This window comes from Chinchilla lanigera, unplaced genomic scaffold, assembly GCF_000276665.1.
Source record: "Chinchilla lanigera isolate Chin_1 unplaced genomic scaffold, ChiLan1.0 scaffold00001, whole genome shotgun sequence".
Lineage (NCBI taxonomy): Eukaryota > Metazoa > Chordata > Mammalia > Rodentia > Chinchillidae > Chinchilla > Chinchilla lanigera.
This window is the reverse complement of record NW_004955402.1, coordinates 18,414,442-18,440,303: the sequence shown is the minus strand read 5'-3', so window position 1 is coordinate 18,440,303 and position 25,862 is coordinate 18,414,442. Positions and strand designations below refer to the sequence as shown.

Sequence of the window (25,862 nt, the reverse complement as noted above, 5' to 3'; positions counted from 1 at the left end):
TGGGCTATTTCTCCATTTATTTGGTTCTTTTTAAGTTTTATTCACCAGTGTTTTATGGTTTTTAGTGTATGATCATGTACTTCTGTGACTAAATTTATTCCAAAATATTTGCTCTTTATACTACTGCAAAAGGGGTTGTTTACTTAGTTTTTTTTTTTTTTTTCCAGATTTTTATTGCAGATGTACAGGGATACAATCTTTTTTTTTTTTTTTTTTTTGTATGTTTGTCTTATTTCTTGTAGTTTTGCTGGACTGATTTGTTTGGGTAGTTCTTTTAGTGGATTCCTTAGGATTTTCTACATAAAAGATTATGTTATATGTGAATAGAGACATTTTTACTTCTTCCTTTCAAATCTGGACTTAGTCATAAATGGGGTTAGAATTTGTTAATTATTTGTCTGCATCTATTAAGATGATCACATAGTTTTTGTTCTTTATTTTTTATTGTATCAATGTGATCTTTCTTTAAATTCTAGGTCTTCAGTTTTGCTGGTGAAGCCTGTAAGAATGTGATGTTAAATGTGCCTTCTAAACTAGAGGCAGACAAACTGATTGGCAGAGGTGAGAAATTTCATCATAGCCCTTTTCCGTTTAGTTTAGCATAAATTTAGCTTGCCTGGTATGATCTACAATGTGTGCCTTCTAGAGCTGGCTTGAATCTACTTAGAAGTAGAAACAATGCAGGATTATTTTGAATATGTGCTTTTTGCTCTTTATACCTCTGTTGAATTTTGTAGTTGATTCTAGTGCAAATGTTCTAAAACATGGCATTTTCATAGTCATTTACATTTTAACAGTTTAAAAATTATACAAATCATTACCTATAACGTGTAGCACTCTTATTACTGTAGTGCTGCAGTCATTAGGGAAGAATAGACAGAGAGCTGAGCAAGTCAGAGCAGTACTTGTATCAGTGCTGGAGCTGCATGAAGGACCACAGGAAGGTGAGGCATTGCATTCAAACTCTGAACTCACTCAGCACTCTGGGCACTGTGTGGAAACTTAGACCTTCCCGACAGCGGGAGCGCTCTGCCCAGGTGGGCTTTCCGTGGAGGTGCAGAGAATATTGGGGGAAAGCATCATCATTTTTTCCACCAAGGAGTAGAGTTTATCCCAAAGATACCAGATTTACCTTCTCAACAAAGTGCCCCATTCCGGTCAAAGTGCCTTGGCTACTTTTACTAAACAAAGACACTGTAATTCCTGTGGAGAATTAAAATGAAGGGATGTAAAGAGAGATCACAAGTGCTTTTGTAGGGGTTAGACTAGAAATTATGATTTGCAAAATTCACTATGCAGATGAAGGAAATATATCATTATCCTAAAAATGTTCACGTCTTTTTGGCTAAACAGCTCCACATATGACAGATCTGGATTAAAACGATAGCGCCATCCACGTGTAACATATGAATCCTTGGAGAGATGATTATTTGAGTATTATCAGTGTGTTTTCTGACAAAGTACATAGGTGAAGAATAGGGTGGAAAACATCTTCTGTTAGTTTATTTTCTGGCGAAAAGAATTTAATAACGAGCAGTTTGGGTATTGTAAGGTCATTGGTAAGGGTGCGATTGTATTAAAAGGCATACAGGGAAACCGGGAACATCTTTCCTGGTGAACCTCCCTCCAGAGGCCTCTCCTCTCTGATTCCTCTGTGTTTCCTGCTCCTGTTTTCCATGCAGTTTTCAGATCTTTCCTCTTGGCTCCTCATCCTCTCTGCCTCCCTGATAAGCCTATGGGCTCCCAAGGCCCAGCCACTTTCTCCCCGGCTTCCCTGCTTTCCGAATCTGCCTTTGGACATCTACAGAAGCAACCTTTGGTTGTGGAGAGATAGATGGTGAGAAATGAAAACCTCCTAGAGTCATCTCTTTCCAACACAGAGACAGGCCTGTAGGGGGCTCTGGGCAATTGCAGATCTCAGCACTGGCTCGACCCAGGGATCCAGCCTGCTTTCCCAAAGCCATTATTTTAAGATATTTGTAAGATCCAATATACTTAAAAGTTTTGCTTCCCTGCCTTGTGTCTGAAGTCCCTACTGCCTCCAGCTCGCAAGAGTTGCTGGGGCTTTTGACCTTATCGGCGGTGGGAAGTGATGCTAGCCACTGGTCCCGGAAGTGATGCTAGCCACTGGTCCCGGAAGTGATGCTAGCCACTGGTCCCGGAAGTGATGCTAGCCACTGGTCCCGGGCAGACGCAGCAGCTCAGCCTGCACCCTGGGCCTTGCCAGCGCGGGGTCATAGTTTCCTCTCTAAGTTCCGATTCTGAGCTCTCAGACGTCTTTTGAGCTTCCCCAAAGGCTGGCTTCGCCCTGAGTTTGTTGGCAGCTCTGGCATAGTCACTGCGTTTGCATTGCGGGTTCTTCTTATGAGATTCAGATAGGTGCGCCTTGCTAGCAAATGGCATATTTTGATACTTAAAAAAATTACCTTTTACTAGAGAACAAACTTCCTAAAGAGGGAAGACCTCGTACAGAGGTCTTCAGTGGGGGTCTTCAGTGGGGGTCCTGCAAGGCTAGGGACGCACACAGTATCTTAAATCTGTGGGGAGAAAGTGTACAGAAAAGGGCCAGTGGGAAGAATTCACAGATCAACTTTTCTTCACTGCTTGCCTGATTCATTCCCTTCATTGTTCTTTGCGTCCCCCTGTGTAACTTCTGGTGGAAGACAAACTCAGAGAGTATTGTTAAGGAAAACTTCTCTGTGTGTTTATTCAGGTGTGTGGGGGTGTGTAGTCTAACTTTGTCATGACTGTAATGCCTGTAATGGGAAGATCACCTTCTTAAGCCTACTAGAAGCACATGAAAGTATAAAACACCTTCTTGGATAAAAATATACAATCAATAGTTATCATTATTTAACTGAAAGGAAATCATCTCTTAAAAATAATGTGAAAGAACTGGTTAAGATATTTGGTAAATGAAGTTATTGGTATATATTATTTCACATCACAGTTTTGAAGAAGTTTGTTTAAATCATTTTGACTTTTTTTCCCCTTTCTCTACATGTTTCCACCTAACAACTGGGAAACTTTTACCTGCAGTTAATTGGAAAGAGTGCTTCGGGTCTGCAAACCTCATCCAGTCACGTGACCCCAACTTCAGAGTGCTGCAGGATGGGTCAGTGTACACAGCCAGGGCTGTTGTGCTGTCTGATGAGAAGCGCGCATTCTCCGTATGGCTTTGTGATACGGAGACAGAGACACAGAAGGAGCTAACTGTGGTCCTGGAACATCAGAAGAAGGTATTCAGAGGGTACTGAATATTTTCAGGCATTTTCTTTCATTAAAATACTCTTCATAAAAATTGCAAAGAGGATCAAAGGATCCTTGAGAATGGGCCTTCCCTTCCCTTGCTCTCCTCCTTCCCTTCCCTTGCTCTCCTCCTTCCCTTCCCTTCCTCTCCTCTTTCCCTTCCCTTCTCTTCCATCCCCTCCCCTCTCCTTCCTCCCCTTGCCTTTCCTCCCCTCCCCTTCCCTTTCTCCTCCCTTCCCCTCCCCCTTTCCCCTCCTCTTCCTTCATTACTTTCCCTTCCCCTCCTTCTCTCTCTCTTCCCATTTCTCCCTCTTTCTTCCTCTCTTCCTCTCTTTTTAAACTCTAGTGAAACATTTGCTTTGTTTTTACTTTGTGAAATTCAAATGGTACCTCCTCCGTGAAGGTTTCTTCTGTCTCTGATTCTAGTTAATGGCTTTTGTGTGCCAGAGTCATGTGGTAGCTATTCTTTAATGTTTAGGATTTTTTGTTAATGTAAACTGTTGATCATGAGGAATGCCATTATGAAAAAGTCACAAAATGAAAAAAGGTTTACATTGGATTATACCTAATCTATATTAACTGTACTGATGATAAAACTAATTTAAAATGACTGTGTAGCATTTTATGAAGTATTTAATAAAGTTATCTCTTAATTAATTATCAAATCACATTTCTTCCTTGTTATATCATGAAACAAAATGGCTGTCACTAAAAAAGTCTGACATAACTTTTTGTAATGACAGAGATGTTCTGTAACCTGCACTGTTTTGTGTGGTGGCCCAATACTAATGTGTACTGAATACTTGCCTAGTGACTAGTACAACTGAAAGGTAAAACTTTTCATTTCATTTAATTATAGTTAACATAAATAATCATATGATCAGTGGTGGCCAGCAGCTGCCATATTGCACAGTGCAGGTAACGCAGGCCAGGAAAGACGTGCGTTTCCTGCCTCTGGTTCACCTGAGAGTGTGAGGTTCTCACAGAAAGAAGAGGTAAATGCCTTGTAGAGATTGTTTCAGTGAAAAGCATTCTCTATCTCTATCTGGAGCAGAGTAAGACGAGCTAAGAGTACAGTGATGATTTTCCTAACCTGAGAACACGGTCAGTGTTGGGAGGTATAGAAAAGAAAATCCTCTAGCTTATGAGATGTTTAAAATCCTTTCTGCCTCTCCAATCCCAAAAGACTTTATGAACCATTTTTAGTCTCAGCATGGGAAGACTGCGCTGCTGGAAAGATGTTGGTTGCCCACTATTTTATAACAAAGAAGGCTGTGATGCTTCTATTCATTTTTTCTTTCTCTGAACCTAGATATTGAAGAAAAGACACACTAAAGAAACTGTCCTCAGGAGATCCAAGAGGAGATGGGCACCCATTCCTTGTTCAATGCAAGAGAATTCCTTGGGCCCCTTCCCTTTGTTTCTTCAACAGGTAGGTTGACATTCCTTCTGATTGGAGTGCTTTATTTCTAGGGGTTTGCTTTTCTCAGGTTAAGTATCTGACAAACAGATCTGGCTGAGGATGGTCATGAAGTGCAATGAAAGACTAAAACGTGAAAAAGAAAACTGCTAAGATGCTAGTGACACGAGATGACTCTCCAGCCGTTGAATGATTATTATTTGTTATTCTTTCATTTTGCACACAGTTGTGGAGCACCTAGTGTATTCTGTGGTCGACATTGCTGTGGGTACTAAAGATGGAAGTAAACTTAGTCCCAGCCCTTCCTTGCGTATGGGTCCTTGGCTTTGCGAAGGAAGTAGGAATAGGCAATGATGGTCCTCAGTAGGAGTGTTACGAGAGAAACATCCCTATGTTTGCTTTTTTCTTCTTAAATTTTTGTTACAGTGGATACTGCTTAATATTGATGATGAAAGCTTTCTATTACTTGTTTGGTATTCTGTCCAGTACTACTTGGCCCGTATAATTGCTTCATAAATGTTGTAGCTTGACTACTAAAGAGGTACATTAAGAAATGACTTCTGATTATCAAATTTGCACTGGTCACGTGTAATCTTAGCCATTATCATTGCTAAATCAATTACTGACTCTCAGCATTCATTGCTTCGGCTTATGTACATCTGACATGTTTGGCTTTTCCCTCTTCCTTAAATACCTTCCTTGCCTGGTTCCTTGGAAACTGTTTACTCAGTTCTCCATTTTCTTCACTAGTCACACAATTTTTTTTTTTTTTTTGGTCATTCCTCCCTCAGTCTCTAAACTTCGGAGAAGTCCAGAGCTCAGTCTTTGAACCTCATTTCTTGCTTATTTATATGTACTGTTCATCAATCTTATCCTACCTGATTGGTCTAAGAACATTTTCCCATTGAATATTTGAGACATCATAATTCCAACCCAGACTTCTTAGTTGGTATCTCCACATGAAAGTTTAACAGGCATTTCAGACTTATATACACAAATCAAATGCTGTGCTTTTCTTCTAAACAGTGCCCTTCCACCTCAGCAGCTCTTCACTGCTTCTAGTTATTTGGCCGTTTGCATGTTTCCTAAGGTTCTGTTAGTGCAGAGAATAGTTCTCTCCATGTAGCTCACTGATACAGATTTATTACAGCCTATCAAATAGTTCACAGACTTGTTGGGAGGTTGAAGAAACAAACTTTAGTATGAACTTTTTAGGAACAAACTGCAAGCTAGCTGCACCACAGAACCCATGGCCAGGGGACATAGTGCTTTCTCCATGGTAAACAGGGGTGCCAAACCAAGGTACCGCTGCCACAGACAGGAAAACACCACAGTAAGAGCTGCACCTCCTCCTGCAACTTTACATCAGCCTCTCAATTGTTCCAGCCAGTGCCAGAAAAAACACTGACCCAGTCCCTGTCTCTCATCACCTACAAGGCTGGTGAGTAACTATTAGAACTTTTGCTGCTACCCAACTCAAGCCAACCCAACCCCACCCAGCCCAACCCAGAACAAGAGAAAAGGAACAAATGCCAGCAAAATTGTTGGCAGCCAGACAGAAGAGCCCTCCAAGTGAGACATTTGCTCACTTACGACTTCCAAATCTTGTGCAAACACATTTGGCTGTCTGTATATATATATCCTGAACTCTGGTTTCAAGAGATCCTGGATACATACTAGGAAATAGGAAGGAAGACCTTTTAGAGACAGGAAGGGATCTAAGGATGGGGTGAAAGGGGAGGAAGGAGGAAGTGGGGTAAAAAGGGTTAAGATGTGATATGTATATGCATACTCCCCATAGAGAATATACTTATTATATATTGCAAATATACACTAATAAAAAGTCAGAGAAGAAGATTCTAGAACATTTGCCTTTTGGGCTTGGTTTTGTTTGAATCATTCTAGCATGTAGACTGTGAAGGACATAGAGGAATAAGACATCCATGTTGAGTCCCACTTGCTGTGTCCAGTTATTCTCACAGTTGAGCTTTTAATTTCTGGTTATTACAGGATATTAGTATATCTATGTTTTACTAAGATCCTAAATAACTTTGGCTTAAGTGAGACCCTCCCTTATTGCTGTTCTGTGAAAGTGAGGTACTGTAACAAGTTTTAATATGAAAAAACACCAGGGATCAGGTTTTTTATTTTTATTTTTTATTTTTTTATTTTTTTTGGTTTTTCTCCGGTACCGGGAACCGAACTCACGACCTTGCACTTGCCAGGCAGGCGCTTTTGCCGCTGAGCTAAATCCCCAGCCCCTGGTTTTTTATATTTTAATTTGGCCCCTACTGTTGTGACTCACCACAGTGTTCAAAAGGGAGAACATACTCCTTTGCTTTCTAGAGCACAACCTGGATTCTGTTCAGCTATTTATTTTTATTTATATTATTCATTTTATCATTATTATTTACATCATTTTTGCTCACTCCCCACCTTCTGGATTTTTAGTGAAATCATGCCTAATTGCAAGGGACACAAACATACTTTTCTTTCAGGCATCTTTGCAGTCAGCTACACATTCTAATACCAAAGAAGATAGGCACAGAATAGGTATGAGTGTATGCCAGGACCCTCCAATATAGCATCATCCTTGACTTCTATCTTTCACCACACATCCAGCCACTAGAAAAGCCTTTGGCTCAGTCTTTAAATTGTATCAGAATCAACATCGCTCACCCTTCTGCCTGCTACCAGATTAGTCTAATGAGTTACCGTCCCTCCCCTCAGTGTGTGCAGTGACTTTCTAAATAGTCTCCCTGTTCTTTTCCTTACACAAGGGAAATTTTTGTTAAGAATGGATTGAAATCTTGCCCTTTTAAAACTTCAAGTATTGCTTTTTTAAAATATAAAAAGACTCTATATATGCAAACTACAGTATTTTTTAAAAGTCAGCTTATATAATGAAAATAAAATTGTAAACCATATATCTGGTAAGGGGTTAATGTTCAAAATAAAGAACTTGCCTAACTCAATAGCAACAAATAAATAATCAGATGAATGAATGGACAAGGGAACTTAATAGTGGACTTTTTCCTAAAAAAAACATGCAAATGGCCAACAGGTATACGAAAAGATGTGTGTTATCACTAATCATTGCAAGTAAAAACCAAATGAGATATATCACTTCATACCTGTTAGGAAGGCTATTATCTTGGTTACTTTTCTTTGGTTGCTGAAGCAAAATACCTGACACCTAAAATTAAGGAAGGAAAGGTTTATTTAGCTCACAGTGTGTGGAGGTTTCAGTCGGTCATCAGCTGGCTCTAAGGCAGGGTAGCCTGACACAGGGGCAACATTTCAAGGCAGCAGCAGACAGCAAAAGCAGCAAGAGCAAACAGGGGAAGAGCAAGCCTCTTTCCCTCCCTTATACTGTATGCTGGGTACCCACCTACACCATCTCAGGGCCCTCCTCTTCCACAAGCTCAGGATGTTTCCAAAGTAAGGACCGGGGCCCTCTGCTGAGTCACTTGGTTAAATTTGTAAACTCAAGTTGACACAATGTATCAACTGTTACAGCTACTATCAAAAAAGACAAGACATAAGTGTTGGCAACCATGTGAAGAAAATGGAGTCCTTGTATACTGGTGGTAGGAATATCAATTGGTACTCCATTATGGAAAACAGTACAGAGTTCTTAAAAAATATTAAAGATAGAACTACCATATGATTCAGCAATTCTACTGCTGGATGTACAGACATTCCTCATTGAATGACCAAGTTACTAGTCTTGCAACTAGGTTAATTGAACTGGTCACTAATTGAGGAATTTTATGTACATTACAATATTCAGAGCAAAGCAATGGTCAAAGGAAATTCCTAATTTGATGACTTTGCTTTTATTTGGATGACTCTTATATGTAGTACTGTAATGTATAACAGAATATAAAACTATGTACTGTACAGTATAATCGGTAAAAATAACCCAACATGCAGTAAAAGTCACCGTGACCCAGCGCTGCTGCTCACATTCCTGCCGCTCACATTCCTGCATCATAAGTTCAAATGTGGGTTGTAAGTCTCAGTGATGGAGCCTGAGTTTGAGAAGCACACCTTGTTCTTAAATCTGAACAGTCCTTAAACAGGTGTTTAAGTGAGGAATGTCTGTATATTCAAAGGAAATTAAATTAGTTGTCATGGAGACATCTGGATGCCTATTTTATTGTAGTACTGTTCATAGTAGTTAAGATATGGAAACTACTGAGGTGCCCGTTGGTAGATAAATGCTTAAAGTCAGTCTCCCTCTCTCTTCTCTCACGCTCGCTCTCTTCTCTGTCTCACATGAATACATGTATACGCATACATACACTAACAAAACAGAATTCTTGTCATTTTCAACAACATGGATGAAGCTGGAGAACTTTACAATCAGCGAAATAAATCATACACAGAAAGATAAATACTGTATAATATCACTTATGTGTGGAATCTAAGAGTTTAAGCATAGAAACAATAACATGGTTGTTACCAGTCCTTAGGAGATGGAGGAAAGAAGAGATGTTAACCAAATGATCAAACTTTCAGCTATAAAATGAACAATTTCCAGAAATCTAGCATATGATGGCTTGTGTTAATTGACTTGATTAGGATAATCATTAAATGATGCATATATATGTACACAGATCATGTATATGTATATACATACATATCATTACTTTGAGTAGATACAATATTTATTTGCATCTACTCACTTAAAGAGTTTGAAATGAAAAACCTCGGCTGATGGTACCCTTGTCTAAATTCTCTACTGGCTTTCCATCTCCATTTTTTTCCCAGAAAAGCACAGCCCTCGAATCACGTATACGACATGGCCCATATGTCCTCTTTACTCCTTCATCCCTCACTTTCTTCCTGGTTCTTTGTGCTCCAAGAACAGTGGTCTCCTTGTGGCTCTTGGAAGACCCCAAGCACTCTTCTCACCTGATTCCCTTGTTTTTCCTGTTTCTCTAGGAAGTTTCCTTGCACTTCCTGTTTCCTCTTCCCCAGGAAGAGCTTTCCCTGTCCTTTCCCATCACCTATTTTTTGTTAGTCCTCCCCAAATTGCACTCTAATTGGCCTTCCCCTCACCATTGTAAGAGTTTCTGTCTCATTTTTTTTTTTTTTTTGGTTTTTGTTTTTTTTTCTGGTACCAGGAATCGAACTCACAACCTTGCACTTGCCAGGCAGGCACTGTGCCACTGAGCTAAATCCCCAGCCCCCTCTGCCTCATTTTTGTTAACAGTGGATATTATTGTTTTATTCTGTTGAAATTTTCCTCTTTAAATAAAAAACTGAATTTTTTTTAAAAGAGCATTTTCACTGAATTGAATTTTAACATTGTTGCATGTATATTTTTCTTTCTAGGTTCAGTCTGATGCAGCCCAGAACTATACCGTCTTCTACTCAATAAGTGGACGTGGTGTTGACCAAGAACCTTTAAATTTGTTTTTCATAGAAAGAGACACTGGGAATCTGTATTGTACTCGGCCAGTGGATCGTGAGGAATATGATGTTTTTGATGTAAGAGTTTTGTGGATAAACGTGACTTTGAATTATTAAACCGTCTTTCTTCTTATACTCATTTCATCTATTTTCCATCTTCCTGCACTCTATGCTTAGAGGATATCTTAAAGTTAAAAGAAAATGGACTTGTGATAATTTGGAATGCTTGCTCAGTTCCTTAGCTCAACTTTTGTTAGGTAAGTGTAAAATGAAGCAAAGTGGTTTAGTGTTGAATGTAAATTCCAGAACATTTTTAAGAAAATGGCTTTGCTTAGGAGATACTTTCTCTGTCTCTACTCACTACTACTCCAGGGTATGTCCAGACTTAAGTGACAGGACCCTCTTTCTCTACTGCTGTACGTTTTCTGGTCTTTCAACATGTGTGATTTTCTGATAAGTAAATAAAAGTGGGAGACTGAGCCCAAAGGGGCAAGTAAGCCAGCATTTTGCTATGCTTGAGTTTATAGTCAGTAGGGAATTACTCTGACAGCTTTCACTGTAATATAGCAAATTTGGTGGTACCATGTGCTTTCTCTGTGGTTCGGGGAAATGAGTCTCTATATAGTCGAGAAAGATTCTGTTTCTAAGACAGAGAAGAGAGGCAGGGTAAGCAAATGGGACTGATATTTCTGTTGTCTCTCATTTTGGTTAGCAAATGTTCAACAGCATTGTCCTTATATGCTGAAGAGAAATACATTCCATTTGACCTTATACTGCCTTGGATTCATCAGCGGTGGGGAAATAGTAGAGCATCTTGTCTTCTTTTTGCTGTAACTGGGTATTAATTGAGGTTGCTTTTGCCTGTTTTGCAGTTGATTGCCTATGCATCCACTACTGATGGGTATTCAGCAGATTTACCTCTTCCACTGACCATCAGAGTAGAGGATGAAAATGACAACCATCCTGTTTTCACAGAAGCAATTTATAACTTTGAGGTTCCAGAAAGTAGTAGACTTGGTAAGGCTATTCATAGATTAAATACATTTGTATACATTGCTTTGAGACGTTGATATTTTTATACTCATGGCCAAGTCCTCCTGAGATAATACTGGCCTGGTGTCCACTTATTAGAAAACATTTACTCCCATCAATTCTTATCAACATGTACCATCTATAGTATTGCAGGAATTTTTGGCATTGCCAGTATGATACTAATTATCTGTGGTGGTAGTTAATGGTCACTGAAGCTTCGTACCCTCTTCTGTTTATGTAGTTCATTTCATTTTCTCATTATGTGGGTTTATCATGCTTCTCACCTCCAGGAGATAACATGCAGTGTCAAATGAACAGTGAAACTACGAAGCAGTACAAGAATTTTAGTGAAGTTTTACTTGGAGAGGTATTTAATGGTGCCCACTGAGGTTATAGTTTTTTAACCTCTTTTTCATATTGCCTCTTTTTGTAAAACTACTATTTCACTATGTGTGTAGAATAAATCCTAGAATAACTTTAGAGACATGCATGAAACTCCTAAACACTTCTCCCATGTGGACAACTGAAGTATTTCAGTTTACTTGGCTCTGAAGTATGGCATTCGCAATGTTTTCTGAGACTTGGCAATGTGCAGATTAAGCACCAGCAATAAAGTGGAAAGTCTGTAGACTCAATCACAAAAGATGATGTTGCTAACTTTCCCATGAAGGTTTTTAGGAGTTACTTAGATCTTCGCTGCGTTTTTATATCCACTTCTCCAGTTTTCATTTCACTTTGACAACTTGGTGTTTCCAACAATAACCTCTTTACAGGTCTAAAAAAAGAAAAATGATAGGTTTGGAGTTTAGAAAACCTGCTTTTCATGCAGGTTCTCTTATTGCTTCACTGTGGGATCTTACAGAAGTCACTGCATTGTCTTATTTGTAGAAAGAGTTAATTACAATGATGACCTACCTATACAATTTCTAGATTCAGAATTCTTTGACTGTCCCATTCTTTCTTTTTCAAAGAGGGGGTAACTTGTCTCAGAGTTTTTTCTTGAGGATTTTGTGTTCTTCGGTACTACCAGGGAAGAGTGAAGGGCAAATCATTGATGCCCCCATTGTCTCTAGGGACTTGCAGCACATTACATGCCTAGGTTCGGACCAGTGAAGGCTGCAATACTCAGCTGCTAAAGGACAATAAATCACATCAGAACACAGCAAAAGTAGAAAGAAAAGAAAGGAAAAGTAAAAGATCATAGAAAGGAGAGGTAAAGACTGAGCTACTAAAGGTCTACTTGGCCATCTGTACAACTGTATCCCAAAGTGTTCTTGACTTAGCTATTAATCGAAAATCCAACTTAAAAAGAATTCTGAATTTCTTATCCCTTACGCTAGATTTATCATTGCAATGTGTAGGAACGTATATTGAAATTATTCTCAATTGTCATTAATTAATTTTTTAATGATTTACTATTAAAATTTTAACTGTGAGCAAAATACAAGTGTACCTTGATTCTCAGTGTCAAAATGTTTTGTATTATACATCTGAGGGCATCTTCAGCAAGCCTATCTAAAGATGCAATCTCTCCGGTAAGAAATGCAATTTTTCTACCATCGTCGCTGAAATTTGCAAAGTACAGATAGAGCTAAATATGCCTTGCAATTCTGGAGATTGAAATATCTTTTTTTTTTTTTTTTTTTTTTTAATGGATAGGAACTACAGTGGGTGTGGTTTGTGCCACAGATCGAGATGAACCAGACACGATGCACACACGCTTGAAGTACAGCATTTTGGAGCAGACACCGAGATCCCCTGGTCTCTTTTCCGTGCATCCCAACACGGGTGTCATCACCACGGTCTCTCATTATCTGGACAGAGAGGTAACTTCCGCTCGGTGAAACATTGCTTGGGGGTTGAGCTCCCATGGCCCAATGTACTATAATTTGCTATATTATGGATTAAAAATTTCCTATTTTACATAAAGCATAAAACAATAAGAGCTCCTGGAATTTTTTTTACATTATTTCTATTTCCTTATCTCAGTGGAGCCATAAAGACTAGAAATGCAGCTCAATCAGTGTGTAGGAAGGGTTAGAAAAATATTTCTTATGAATATTATTATTATTATTTTACTTCAGTTCTTGTGTGAGGCTGGTTGGCTTCAGCTCAGTAAAGGTTTCAGTTCTCATGTAGAACAGTAACTTTTGCTTGTTCCATAAGGGTATATCATACTTGATCTTTATTCAGTTATATATACACACTTTTTATTAGAAAATGATTAGTTGCATTACAATTGATGAATTATTAAAAAACTGTAACACTATTTGGAAGATAGTAATAGCAGATTGTCATATATCTAGTAATTTGTGTTCAAATTTTTTATTCATCATTTTCTTTGAATTTTATAATTTTATAATTTTATTCTTTGACCCTATAGGTGCTATAGCCAATCTAGAGAGGAGAAATGTTATGGTTGGAAAGACTGATTGATTCACCCAAGTGATATTATTCCACAGAATCTTCTAATATTTTGTTGTCATTGTTTCTCTGCCTATTTTACCAGTCTACATTTAACTCATGGTTCTACATTATTAACTGAGGCAGATGAGTCAATTTCATACATGCAAAATAGCTTTATTAGAACACTGCAGTGCCCCCTACAATTAGCATAATATAAATAGAAAGGTTAGCCTGTTGGGAAAGATATAAAGAGATTAATGGAATTTGATGTCAAGGGAAAAAGGAAAGGATGGTGAAAATATCCAAAAAAGGAATCAAAACTAGTACAGGGGTTTTAGTTATTATTGTTTTAACTTTTGTAGGATCAGCGTATTTATGTGATAAAACACATAATAAAGCCAACAAATGGGAAGGTTTGAAGGGGACTGTATGAATGTCTTCATATCTTTGGAGAATGTACAGAAGACATGGTACTCAAGTAAAAACAGATATTTCCCCCACTTGTAACAGATTAAAAATAAATAATTTGAGATTGCGAGACTTGCATGTTACATGTTCTGAGGCCAAAGTCAGGTCTGTTTGCTTGGTGGAAAAAAAATACCTAATGGAACAGTCATGGAACGAGTGTTAGAAAACAACCCAAAATAAAGAAAGGAACACAGAGGAAAAACAGTAGTTAATTTAGGTGAAGAAAACCACCACAGTGTCGGTCTTGAAGTCTGTGGGAATGGCTGGGAATGTTAGTGTTACAACATATATAATATGAAAGGGAGACCAAGTAAAATGTAGACAGAAGGAAGGTGTAAAGGGTGACAGGGCAGGAAGAAAAGGTGGCAGAAGAAGACTAAATCAAAAAGAAAACAAAAAGCTACAATGGTGATTGTTTTCACAGACTAATGACTACATTTACCATCACCACACCATGAACAGAAGTCAGCGGTGACTTTCTCTTGCCAAATCCAGCAGTTACCTCATGTTCTTGCCTATTATTTGCACTTATGAGAATACTTCTTTCTCTTGGATTTCTGGTCCTCCTCTTGATTGTCTGATCTTTTAAAATATGCTTTGCTTAATCTTTTTTCCTATGCTTCAAGTGCTGCTCTTCCATGTGTCCTCAGCTTTTCTTACCATACCACGCATGTCTGATTCTTGCCATAATTACAGTCACCATGTACCTATCGATGACTCTCAGACTGGTATTTCTGGCCACGGTCTCCCCATTATGTGTATCTACTCTTTCTGTATGTCCGGGTACCTCTCAGTCTCTTTCCTTACATTTCTGTTAGATACATGAAATTCAGTATATGAAAAACAAAACTCACGTTTTCACCCCTCCTTGGCAACTTATTTATTGTTCTTGTCCTCGGGAGATCCTCTCGCTTTGCATTTCCTGGGTTGGTTGAGGAGATCCCTGTCTACCTATACGTCTAGGACCGCTGAGGGTCATACTCAACTCTTCTTTCTCTCTTAACTTGAACATGGAATCTATTAGGTTCCACTGCATTCTCACTCCCAAGTAACTTTTCTGTCACCTTTCTCTGTATCCTCTTTGCTACTCCCTCAGGTACGAGCCACCTGTCTTAGACAGATGTAGGATCTCTGTAAGTGGTTGTTTTTGCTTACTCCAAATTATTCTCAATCTCTTTAAGAATATTCTTTCTAAAATCCAAATATTGTTTTGTGCTTCCCCTATGACTCCCATAATTTTATTCCTATTAGATATTAAGGCATCAGTCTAAATTCTTAGTACATCTCTTTGTGATTTACCCTGCGTCTACCTTTTCAGCTCTGTTCTTCTCTGCCAAGTTCTTGGAGTATATGAGCACAGGGAAAGCAAATAAGAGCATGCGTACACACAAATAGAACAGTGTGAAATTGGGGTTTCATTTATGAATCTAAACAAGTATCTGAGGTTAATTAAATATTTATTGTGTCTCCAGGTTGTAGATAGATATACATTGATAATGAAAGTTCAAGACATGGATGGTCAATTTTTTGGCTTGATGGCGACATCCACTTGTATTATAACAGTAAAAGATTCAAATGACAATGCACCCACATTTAGACAAAATACTGTAAGTATACAATATCAGAATCTATCCCTGTCTTATCTATTTTTATTCATTATTTAATCTGGATTAATGAAATATGTACTGTAATTAAAAAATCTATGTTTATATAATATACACATCTCGGGCCGGGGATATAGCTCAGTGGCACAAGTGCCTGTCCGGCAAGGTCATGAGTTCAATTCCCGGAGCCAAAAAAAAAAAAAAATAATAATATACACATCTCTCTCTCTTTCTGAAGTACCTGGGATTGAACTCAGGGCCTTGCACTGGGCTACATCCCCAGCCCTTTTTTCCCTTTAATTTTGATACAAGGTGTTGTTAACTGGCCAGGTTGCCCAGGCAGAGCCCAAACTTGTGATCCTCCTGCCTCAGACTCCCAGAGTGTGGGATTCATAGGCATGCTCCACCTGGCCTGCCTAAATCTTTTTCATTTGTTTACAGTAGGATTTCCATGATCTATGTCTCTTTTAGGGTCAATAACAATAGAGACTTCATTTATAGGGAAGTTCTTTCATTTAAAATATAACAATGAATGAGCCAGGCAAGTTTGCGCATGCCTGTAATTTCAACACTCTGGAGGGCTGCAGCAGAAAGATCTCACACTTCAAGCTCTGGACAACTTAGTGAGACCTTGCTTCAAAATAAAAAATAAAAAGGGGATGCAGTTCAGCTTGAATACCTGGCTTCAATCCCCAGTACTAAACAAAATGACATTTAATGAAACAGTACTGTTTATGATTCATGATTTTAAAATAATCCACCTAAAAACTGTAAGACCAAGTATTTTTGGAGTGAAACAAGCATTTTACTTTGTTTAGAAAAATTTTCTATATAAAGACAATTATTAATGAGTTTCTTTTTATTCAGTATGAAACGTCAGTGGAGGAAAATACATATAATATGGAAATCTTACGAATTCCTATAGATGATAAGGATTTAGTGAACACTGCCAACTGGAGGGCCAATTTTACCATTTTAAAGGGAAATGAAAATGGATACTTCAAAATTAGTACAGACCAAGCAACTAACGAAGGTGTTCTGTGTGTTGTGAAGGTAAGAATGAATCCATTAATAATTTAACAACTTAACATATTTTCATCAACTAATGATTTAATGAACTGATTTCAGGTCGTGCACACTACAAGCTGAAAGAGTAAAACCAATTGGCTCTGATCCCATCTAATGCCCATCTGTAATTTATGAGTTCCTATTCTACTAGTGATGCTTGAACATTCTTTTTTCCCCATAACATTCCTATGTACAAGGACCCCTGTATCTCTATTGGCAGCTTACTTCATAAGGAGAGTTCTGATTCTTAGAAATTCTTGCTTCCACTGTGTACAGGTTATTCTCCTTAGATTCCATGCTTTGGCCCTGATTCTACCAGTACTGCTATTTAGAATAGGCACAGTTCTTTTGAAGTTTGGTTGTGTCCATTTGAGACTACCATTTCTAGGATGTATTCCCAATCTCTTTAATCCTTGCATAATATAGTTGAGGACTCCACAGTGTTCTCACTCTCTCTAGCATATGTACTCGGTTGTATCTGTCCCTTCTAAAGGTAATTTTGAGGATGAAACAGTATCACATCAGACATCAGTGAATAAACTTATTCTTTATTCTATATACTAAATATTTACACCCTAGGCTTCAGGCCATGAAGAAAGGATAGGGTTTGAGAAGGACAGTTGACTTTACTTTTCTAGACCAGAACAAGAAAAATTTTGTCCTATGGGCATGTGTAGTGGTCATTCATGGAATAAAAGAGAATTACCTGTTAATAATAACATAGCGGCATCTTTGGTACATAAGCTTCTCTGTTTGTAAGTGTCCCTTCTGTAAGAGTTTTCAGGGATTAAATACTAAGGCTTTTCACATTCTAGTCAGATGTTCATAGTCAAATATAGAATCTCTATGTCAGACTCCTACCTATTTCAGTATTCTATATGACCTGCTCCAATTGTACATTAAATACTACCTACTGGAGGAGGAGGAGGGGGGAGAGGAAGAGGTGGAGAAGGAAGAAGAGGAAAGGAGAAGAAGGAGGAAGACGATGGGGAGGGGAAGGGAAGCTTTATTACTGAGAGTTAGAAAGAAGAGAATAGTACTGATTATCTTCCCTCTTTATTGGTCCATCTTCTTTCTAGCTTTCCAGAAAATCAAGCCCAAGGGAAGGACTCCAGTGTAGGTAGATATTCAGAACAGTGGATCCAAGAAGCCAGAGTAAAAATGGGGAAATAAGATTCAGAAGGAGGAAAAGCTAACCGTGTGTGAAGTATTGGTTGTTCAGTCTCTGCAGGGACCACATAGCATTATTCCTCAAAGATGGGCACCTAGGATGTTTATCTGTCAACTTCCATTCTTGATACCCGCTCTACATTGCCTGGAGGTTAACTCCTTTGCACTTCTGGGCTGGCATTGCCTGCTGTCTGTTAAGGGTCCTCTTTGTAGCTTCATAGAAAACCCTGAATCTGAAGAGCTGAATCTTTGGACAACAATTAGATTACATGCTTTCCTGCCTTCTGTCTGGTTATGTGTGAAAGATAAAGATATAAAAATACAAAACTTTTCCTCTCTATTAAAACTTATATGCATTCATTTTCATTATTTTTAAACATTATATAGTTTCACTTATATTAAAAATTTGAGCCTGGAATTATAGCTCAGTGGTAGAGAGCTTACCTAATACCATACCCCCCTACACACACACACACACACACACACACACACACACACACACAGCCCCTCCTCTTTTTCATGGTGCTAGGTATTGAACCCTGTGCCTCATTCATGCCAGGTGAGAGCTCTACCACTGAGCTACAATTGCAGCCATAGTGATCACATCTCCTTTTTTTTTTTTTTTTTTTTTTGGTTTTTCTCCAGTACTGGGAACCGAACTCACAACCTTGCGCTTGCCAGGCAGGCGCTTTGCCGCTGAGCTAAATCCCCAGCCCCTATCACATCTCCTTTAGGATGAAGCATCATCCCCAGTGTATAACAGTAACACTGTATAACAGTTATACCCCCAGTGTATAACAATGACAGTAACAACAACAGTCATCTTAATAATACAACCTAAGGCTGATGGACGTACATCAGTTCGCCAAAATAGAGCATATTACTGTATTATCCACCCTGGAAGACAAATCTAATTTGTAGTCATAGTCAATTGCATTTCCCTTACATCATCCCATACCTCATTAATCCCAGATAGCAGTTCATATTCAATATCTCACAGTGTTTATTTGCTGCCTTTTATCATAGAATTCAATTATACTTTCATGTTCATCCTGGGATATTAAATCAGCATGAACATTAATGGGGCCTGACATGGTGGCACACATCTATAATCCCAGCAATTTAGTGAAATACCATGTCAAAATAAGATAAAAGAGGGTTGGGGATGTGGCTCAGTTGAAAGGCTGAGGGTGTAATCCCAAGTACTACAAGAGAGCAACGAAAACAATAATGGCTAATATTTATTAAATGGCAGATATCATGTCAAGTGCTTAACATATATCTCACTTGTTCCAAATGTCAATAGATTATTTCTTATTTACTAATAGATATATTACTTATTTTGATTTTAAAGTTTGAATTAGCTCCCTGTTAGTGTGTAGATCTAGGATATCCCTCCAAACTCTCATGCGCTCAGAGGCAGGATTTTTGAAAGTGGAATTTTGGACTGGAACATACAGGTGGGTGCTATAGCTGATTTACTGTTAGGCTACGGGTTTTGAAGAGGCGAGTCACTGGGAGTGTGACATGCAGTGTTACATCTCTCTCCCTAGCTCCTCCCTTCTCTGCTCTGCCTCCTGGCCCCCATGGTGAGCACTCTTCCTGCACCCCAAGCCCTCTACCGTGCCATTTCTGACTTGGAATTAGCAACCATCAGCGAAATCATGAGCCAGGATAAATCTCTCCTTTAAATTGTGGATATCAGGTATTTGTTCTAGTGGTGAGAAAGTAGCTGCCTATTCAGAGAAGTCCAAGTTCAAAGCTAAGCTATGTAGTAAAAAGTCTCACTTTTACCCTGGTCTTTGAAACACGCAGTTCTTCTGGGAAGAATCGATGAGTGTTATCATTTTCTCATTTCCAAAGAATTTCATGTATTCAAAAATATGTTTAATTTTTATCATGTTTCTTTTTTTGAACAAATATATATTTCTTCATTTAACATATCTCTGAGATGATCACATTTACATCTACAATATTTTATGGTGTGGACTTATTTTTTTAACCTGTGAATATCTGTGGAAGTTTAGACCCTGTTATTAGGTAGTTAGAGCATTATACCTCACTCAACAGCTTATCTCTGAGGTCATTACATATTAGATGTAAAGACTTTTCTCATTTCTATAGCTGTGAGTATAATATTCATGATGTATATATCAAATATTTTTAATCATTTCTATATATATGGAAATTTAGGCCATATCAATAGAAATTCTAAACTTTCATGAAAATTCTAACCTTCAAAATAGGCTAAAATGAATAACCATGTGTATACACCATTTTACAATATACAACTTAAATGTATGATACACTCCTAGAAGGGAATTGCTTAGTCAAGGACATGACTGTAGATTTTTATTTTAATGTTATTTCCTGTTGAGTATTTTCTAATTTGTGTCTAAGATTTACATCCATATCCACAAATGAGATTTGTCTATCATTTTTTCCTTTGTACCATTGTTGTCAAATTTTACTATCAATTTTATGCTGCTTTATAAAAATAATTTATTTTGCTTCATCTGTTCTTGTTCTGAAATAGTATGCAAATACTCCAGTACCACTGAATTACAAGGTTTGTTTGATCTTTACGACAACTCTTAAGGGTTGTTGCTGTTATTTCTTCCCATTCCCGGTAAAGACACCTGAGTGAAAACGATGTACTATGCAGAATTCAAATAACTAAGATGGGGCCTCACGCTCCTCCACCCTACACACATGTTCAGGCAGTTGACTGTCTAAGTATTCATGACAGACAGCTCTGTTCATCCCGCCAGCGGGCAAACCCTGCCTGCCTGGCACAGAATCTACTAAATCCCTGCGCTGTTCGTCCTGCTTGATATCCGTGGTTCCCCCGTTCCTCCTCTTTTCTGTAACTGGCTTATTAGGGTGGAAAAAGCAATGACTTTGTTGGCACAAGAGGATCTTCTTATTAGATCTTTATTTCTTTTCAAAGATAATCTTGCCTTTTCTGAGTCACTCAGATTATTTGTAAAGATTTTGATCAATACAACTTATGTTTGCCATGTTATGTCTTCCTTTCCATATTCTAATCCAAGTCTTAGAAAATCTGAAGTCATTACAGAGCTTCTTTGGTGGCTGCCTTCACTGGTCTTTGAAGGTATCCTGTTCTTTTCTTTGGAAAATATTTCTGATTTTGTAGTTAAGTACTTTGAAACCTAATAAGGTCTCTTCTTTTTAAAGTCAAACACAACACTCATCTTTCTAGCAGATAGGCTGTGTACGAACGATGACCAAGTGCCTATCTGGTAAGAGAAGGATGCATTGTGTTGACTAAAGGAACTCTCACCTTCTGGTGTCCTTTAGTCATTGTCTGTCAGAGTCATGTTCAGGTGAAGAGTTCCCCCTGTTCCTTCTTTTACTCCCTGAAGGAGTAAATGATCAGTGAGCTAAATCAAGAATTGTCCAGGTGTATTTCTTTTAGCTGATGAGTAAAGCTTGTAAATATTGTCTTGCTAGTTGGTGTCTCTTATTATTGGGCTGTACTGGTTTTTAACTAATATCATCAAGTCCCTTCATTTGCCTAGGTGGCAACTGGAGAGACTGCTGAGAACTACAGTGTAAAACACTTAACTGTACTGTTGCAGTGTCGAGTCTCATTGTTACAAATGGTACGGAAAAGCCTCAGCAAGATTAAGAGGTATTTACAGATTTCACAGGGACCATTGAGTGCCGAAAGTGCTTGAACCTAAGTCTCTTTGATTCCAAGGATATGTTCTTAAGTACTATGTTAAATTGCTACGCTTAGCCATGTGACCTTGGAAAGTTGGCCTCTGTATTCCTGTAAAATGGGAATCCTTAATAGCTCTTCGGTTAAAATAAAAGTGAAAGTACTCGGTAAGCTATTACTTTATTTTTAAAAGTTGGACCATGTTCATGCGACTAGTGTTACACTTTTCCGTAACAGATTAAGTTTTCTGTAAGTGTAGAGTGAGATGATCAGGCCTTTAGTTTAATCCTGGATACTCTCTCCATCTCAGTGTTTGGTAGCAGCACTGGTGCCCACAGGCCTGAGAGAGACCACTGTTCTTGGCCATTCTCAGCACGGAGGCCCTCAGTCCCACCTCCCTGACATCCATCCTCCAGGGAGCTGTTAATCTCTCAGTGTGGGTACAGGGAACTCTGAGCAATATTTTCAAGGGAGTGAAACAAAAATATATTTTGCGTGAAAAAGAATTTATATCCATTCCTCAGTCATTGGTATTTTATTCTATCAGATTTCTGATCTTTCAGAGTTTTAATCAACTTAAATAATATCTACTTTAAACTTGAAAATCTGTACAAAGAAACTCTAAGACTGCAGTAAGTTGACATGGATCTCACAGCTGTGTCTGCTCCAGTGCCACAGCTGAACCTGTATTTCCATCTGGCGAACACTTGGCCTTCCTCTCTGCATGGTTGTACCAACACATGTGATTTGTGAGGATATGTTCATCAGCATCAAATAAATAGATATTAATAACTGTTTCTCCTTGATGCTCTAGTTTCTGGGATATTCATAAAAAGATATAAAGGCCCACATACATTTTATGAATTCTGAAATTCAGAAATTTTCTTGACTTCTTAGAGGACTCATGATTATTTGTATTTTGCTTTGCTTATATGTACATGTAAGGACAGGTTTAAAGCAATTTTATTCATCCATTTTCATTTCATTTAACATTTACCCAGTGATTGTTTCAAGAAGCAGAAAGAGAATCTGAGAAAATGTGCTTTGACCTTACAGTATGTAGAAAGGTAGTATTTATGGGCTTTGCTGGGTGTTCTGCCGAAAATCAAGTATGTTTAAGTATACTGATCCTGGTCTGCAAGATGGGGGTGATGATAGTTACACTTACCTCATAAAGGCAGGAAGAGTCAGTGAATTCATCCTCACTGCTTAGAGCAAGTCTGTTTATCTAAAGATGATTACCGAGAAGCACATCATATTTCTCTATGTCCTCCATGTTTCCACTGTGAGTTTTCTTGGACAAGCTGGACAAAGTATTATTTGCAGATTGTCACAATGTCATTTTCATAACAATAAGGAGCAAGCATGGCTAAAAGTTTTACTTAACTCCTTCCTGAAGGAACCAGCAAAAAAGACAAAGTTGGTTCCTAAGAAGAAATGAGACCTTGGCTGGATTTTAATGAAAGGAAAAGCTAAAATGAGATGGTTCACATAAATGTTAGGGGATAACTAAAGCAGATATTTGGACTGTCTGCTTTATTGGACAGAAACTAAGATTGCACTTATTCCATTTTGCAGTCTTAATATCTAACTTTACAAAAGGTGTGAAATGCTTAGGCCATAAGTCATAGTAAATAGTAAAAGCTGTCTTCTCATAGAGAATCAGGTGAGCCTGAGCCCAGCCTGTTACACATTTTATCATTTTGCAGTATTCTTGTGTTCAGGATAGTTTTCCTTAGCAAGAATGAAATATAAAACATCTCAGGAATTTCTTTTCTACCACTCTGTAAAACCACCTGCAGAAGGTTTTGGGGAAACTCTTGTTAAATGCTTGATATTGAAGGATCACTTTTGTTTTTACTAAGGCATAAAATCATCAGTGACAAAATGTGAACATGTTTATGCAAGCTGGTTCATATTGCCAAAGTTCATTGCTGTTTGAAATACCAAATGGGTTTTATACTGATACTTTACATGTCCTTTATTTTAAAGCCACTGAACTTTGAAGAAAACCGTCAGGTGGTCCTAGAAATTGGAGTAAACAATGAAGCTCCATTTACTAGAGAAGTAACCAGAGTGACATCCATGAACCGAGCCTTGGTCACAGTTCATGTGACGGATCAGGACGAGGGGCCTGAATGCAACCCTGCAGCTCAGTATCTGCGGATTAAGGAAAACTCAGCAGTAGGTTCAAAGATCAATGGTTACAAGGCCTATGACCCTGAATCTAAAAGCAGCGATGGTCTCAGGTACAAGGAAAGATATAACCATATAATAATGTATTTGTCGTAATGGAGTTACTTATTTTAAAGTATATTATGATGCCAAAGGCTATTTTTTATTAACAGGTACAAAAAATTGCATGATCCTAAAGAGTGGATCAAAATTGATGAAACTTCGGGGATAGTCACAGTTTCCAAAATTTTGGACAGAGAGGCTGCAGCTCCCCAGAATAACTTATACAATGTCACGGTGCTGGCAATAGACAAAGGTAAAAAAAAGTTTTAATGTAGCATTTTATGAAGGGAGGGGAAAATACATTGATACTAGTTTTGTGCAGCATTACTCTTGTGGTAAGTGTATGGACCTCTTAGAAACTATGGAGACTCTGTTCCTCCTTTTCTTACCATCTCGCAAGGTGCCTGGGATTGGCAGCAAGGAACCATCTCTTGTTTATCTTTATTTTCCCAGCATGGAGGGCCTCAAGTGTGTCTATAACTCTTTGGTAAAGGACAGAGATAAAATATAGAAATATATTTCTCTAGGATTTTGACCCTATAGAAATGTAGAACCAGATGAAATGGTCTCATTAGACGTTTCCAGGTCTCTTTGTGACTCTCTTTAAGTGAGCCTTTAAATAGTTCAGCTAATTCTTAGGTCAAAATGATTCTTTTCTTGAATTTTGTTCTGGAAAGTCACTCAGTCAGGCATGCTGGCATAGGCTTATAATCCCATCCCTCTGGGAGGCTGAGGCAGAAGGATCCCAAGTTTGAGTTCAGCATGGGCAGCTTAATAACTTAGTGGTTTTTAAAAAAGAGCTGGGATGTAGCCCTGAGCTCAATCCCTAGCACTTTAACCACAACAAAAAAGTAACCTACATTTTCTCATCCTCGGCTTCATACTAAAATAAGAGTATCAATATACGGACGTTACTTTAGACAAATTAAATTGGAATCTCTAGTTGTAAAACCTGGGCATCATATATTTAAAAATTCTCCCTGGATGGTTGGAATGTGCAGTGGGATTAGAATAACTTTTTCAAGGCCACTTCACTTCCTAAGGGAATAAAGAGTTTGCAGCCCAGATATTTGTGTTTATCATTTGGTAGTAATTCCGGTAAGAGATTTGTTGAAGTGTGTATCTGATATATCAACAGCAGTACTCACTTTTTATTACATGTAGATGTTATTCATCCATATTCTTCCTCACCTTTCTCCAATAACAAATTTATTTTTAAGAAAACTCATATATCGTTCAGATTTTAATTGTGTTCCCCTTAAGAAACTATAAAACAAAAATTTGACAATACTAACCCTGTTCCTTTCTTTTCTTAGATGGTAGATCCTGTACTGGAACACTTGCAGTGACCATTGAAGATGTGAATGACAATGCACCAGAAATACTTCAAGATTATGTCGTCATTTGCAAACAAAAGATGGCATATACTGACATTTCAGCTCTTGACCCTGACGAACCGATCTATGGAGCTCCATTTCATTTCAGCTTGGCAAACCCATCTTCGGAAGTCAATAAAATATGGACCCTCAGCAAAGTTAACGGTATTCAATAAAAAATGATTAACATGCTCTGAAATAACAGAAAAACCAGAGAATAGATTTACTTGCTTACATGCACAAAATTGATTTTTAGAAGGTTAATCCTTTGCATTCTGTGGTGATTGCATTTGTGTTCAATCCTCAGTACTCCAACAGCAACAAAAAAAGTAACCCACATTTTAATCTAAATAAAATGAAGGAAATCATAACTTTTCTGCAGGCAAAATTTTTGCTAAATATTGGGCAACTTATTAAGATAAACTTTTTTGTTGTGTTTTTTTTTTTTAAGTCATAACAATAACAGTAAAGTATAGAGAGGCCAGATGTGTCATTTAAGTGTATCGCAAACAGGCTCTCGAAATGAGAAACCTGGGAAAAACACGCTCTGTGTCCTGGAAAGGACCACGGCAGGACGTGGGAAGGGGTCTGGCATTGGCGCTTTCTGGGGTAGTTTCCTCTGATAGCCATTTTGGGGAGATGTAATATTCTCCATTTTATCTGCACTCTGCTCTTTGGCTGTTACAATGTCATACTTTTCACGCAATTGGAATTTTGTGCATGCT

At 38.2% G+C, this 25,862-nt stretch overlaps 1 protein-coding gene across 2 annotated transcripts in view; it reads left to right on the top strand.

Annotated features, from left to right (window-relative positions):
• Positions 1-476: 476 nt before the first annotated feature.
• The window catches only part of Dsc3 (desmocollin 3), a gene marked incomplete at its 5' end in the record, with an annotated part of 38,763 nt that continues 13,377 nt past the window's right edge, over positions 477-25,862 (top strand). For both annotated transcript variants that reach the window (XM_013506482.1, XM_013506510.1), the window contains 11 exon segments: positions 477-561; positions 3,040-3,239; positions 4,562-4,681; positions 10,013-10,168; positions 10,963-11,107; positions 12,782-12,948; positions 15,469-15,603; positions 16,468-16,653; positions 23,516-23,772; positions 23,872-24,014; positions 25,078-25,302. In XM_013506482.1, coding sequence (XP_013361936.1) covers positions 477-561; positions 3,040-3,239; positions 4,562-4,681; positions 10,013-10,168; positions 10,963-11,107; positions 12,782-12,948; positions 15,469-15,603; positions 16,468-16,653; positions 23,516-23,772; positions 23,872-24,014; positions 25,078-25,302 — 1,819 coding nt within the window.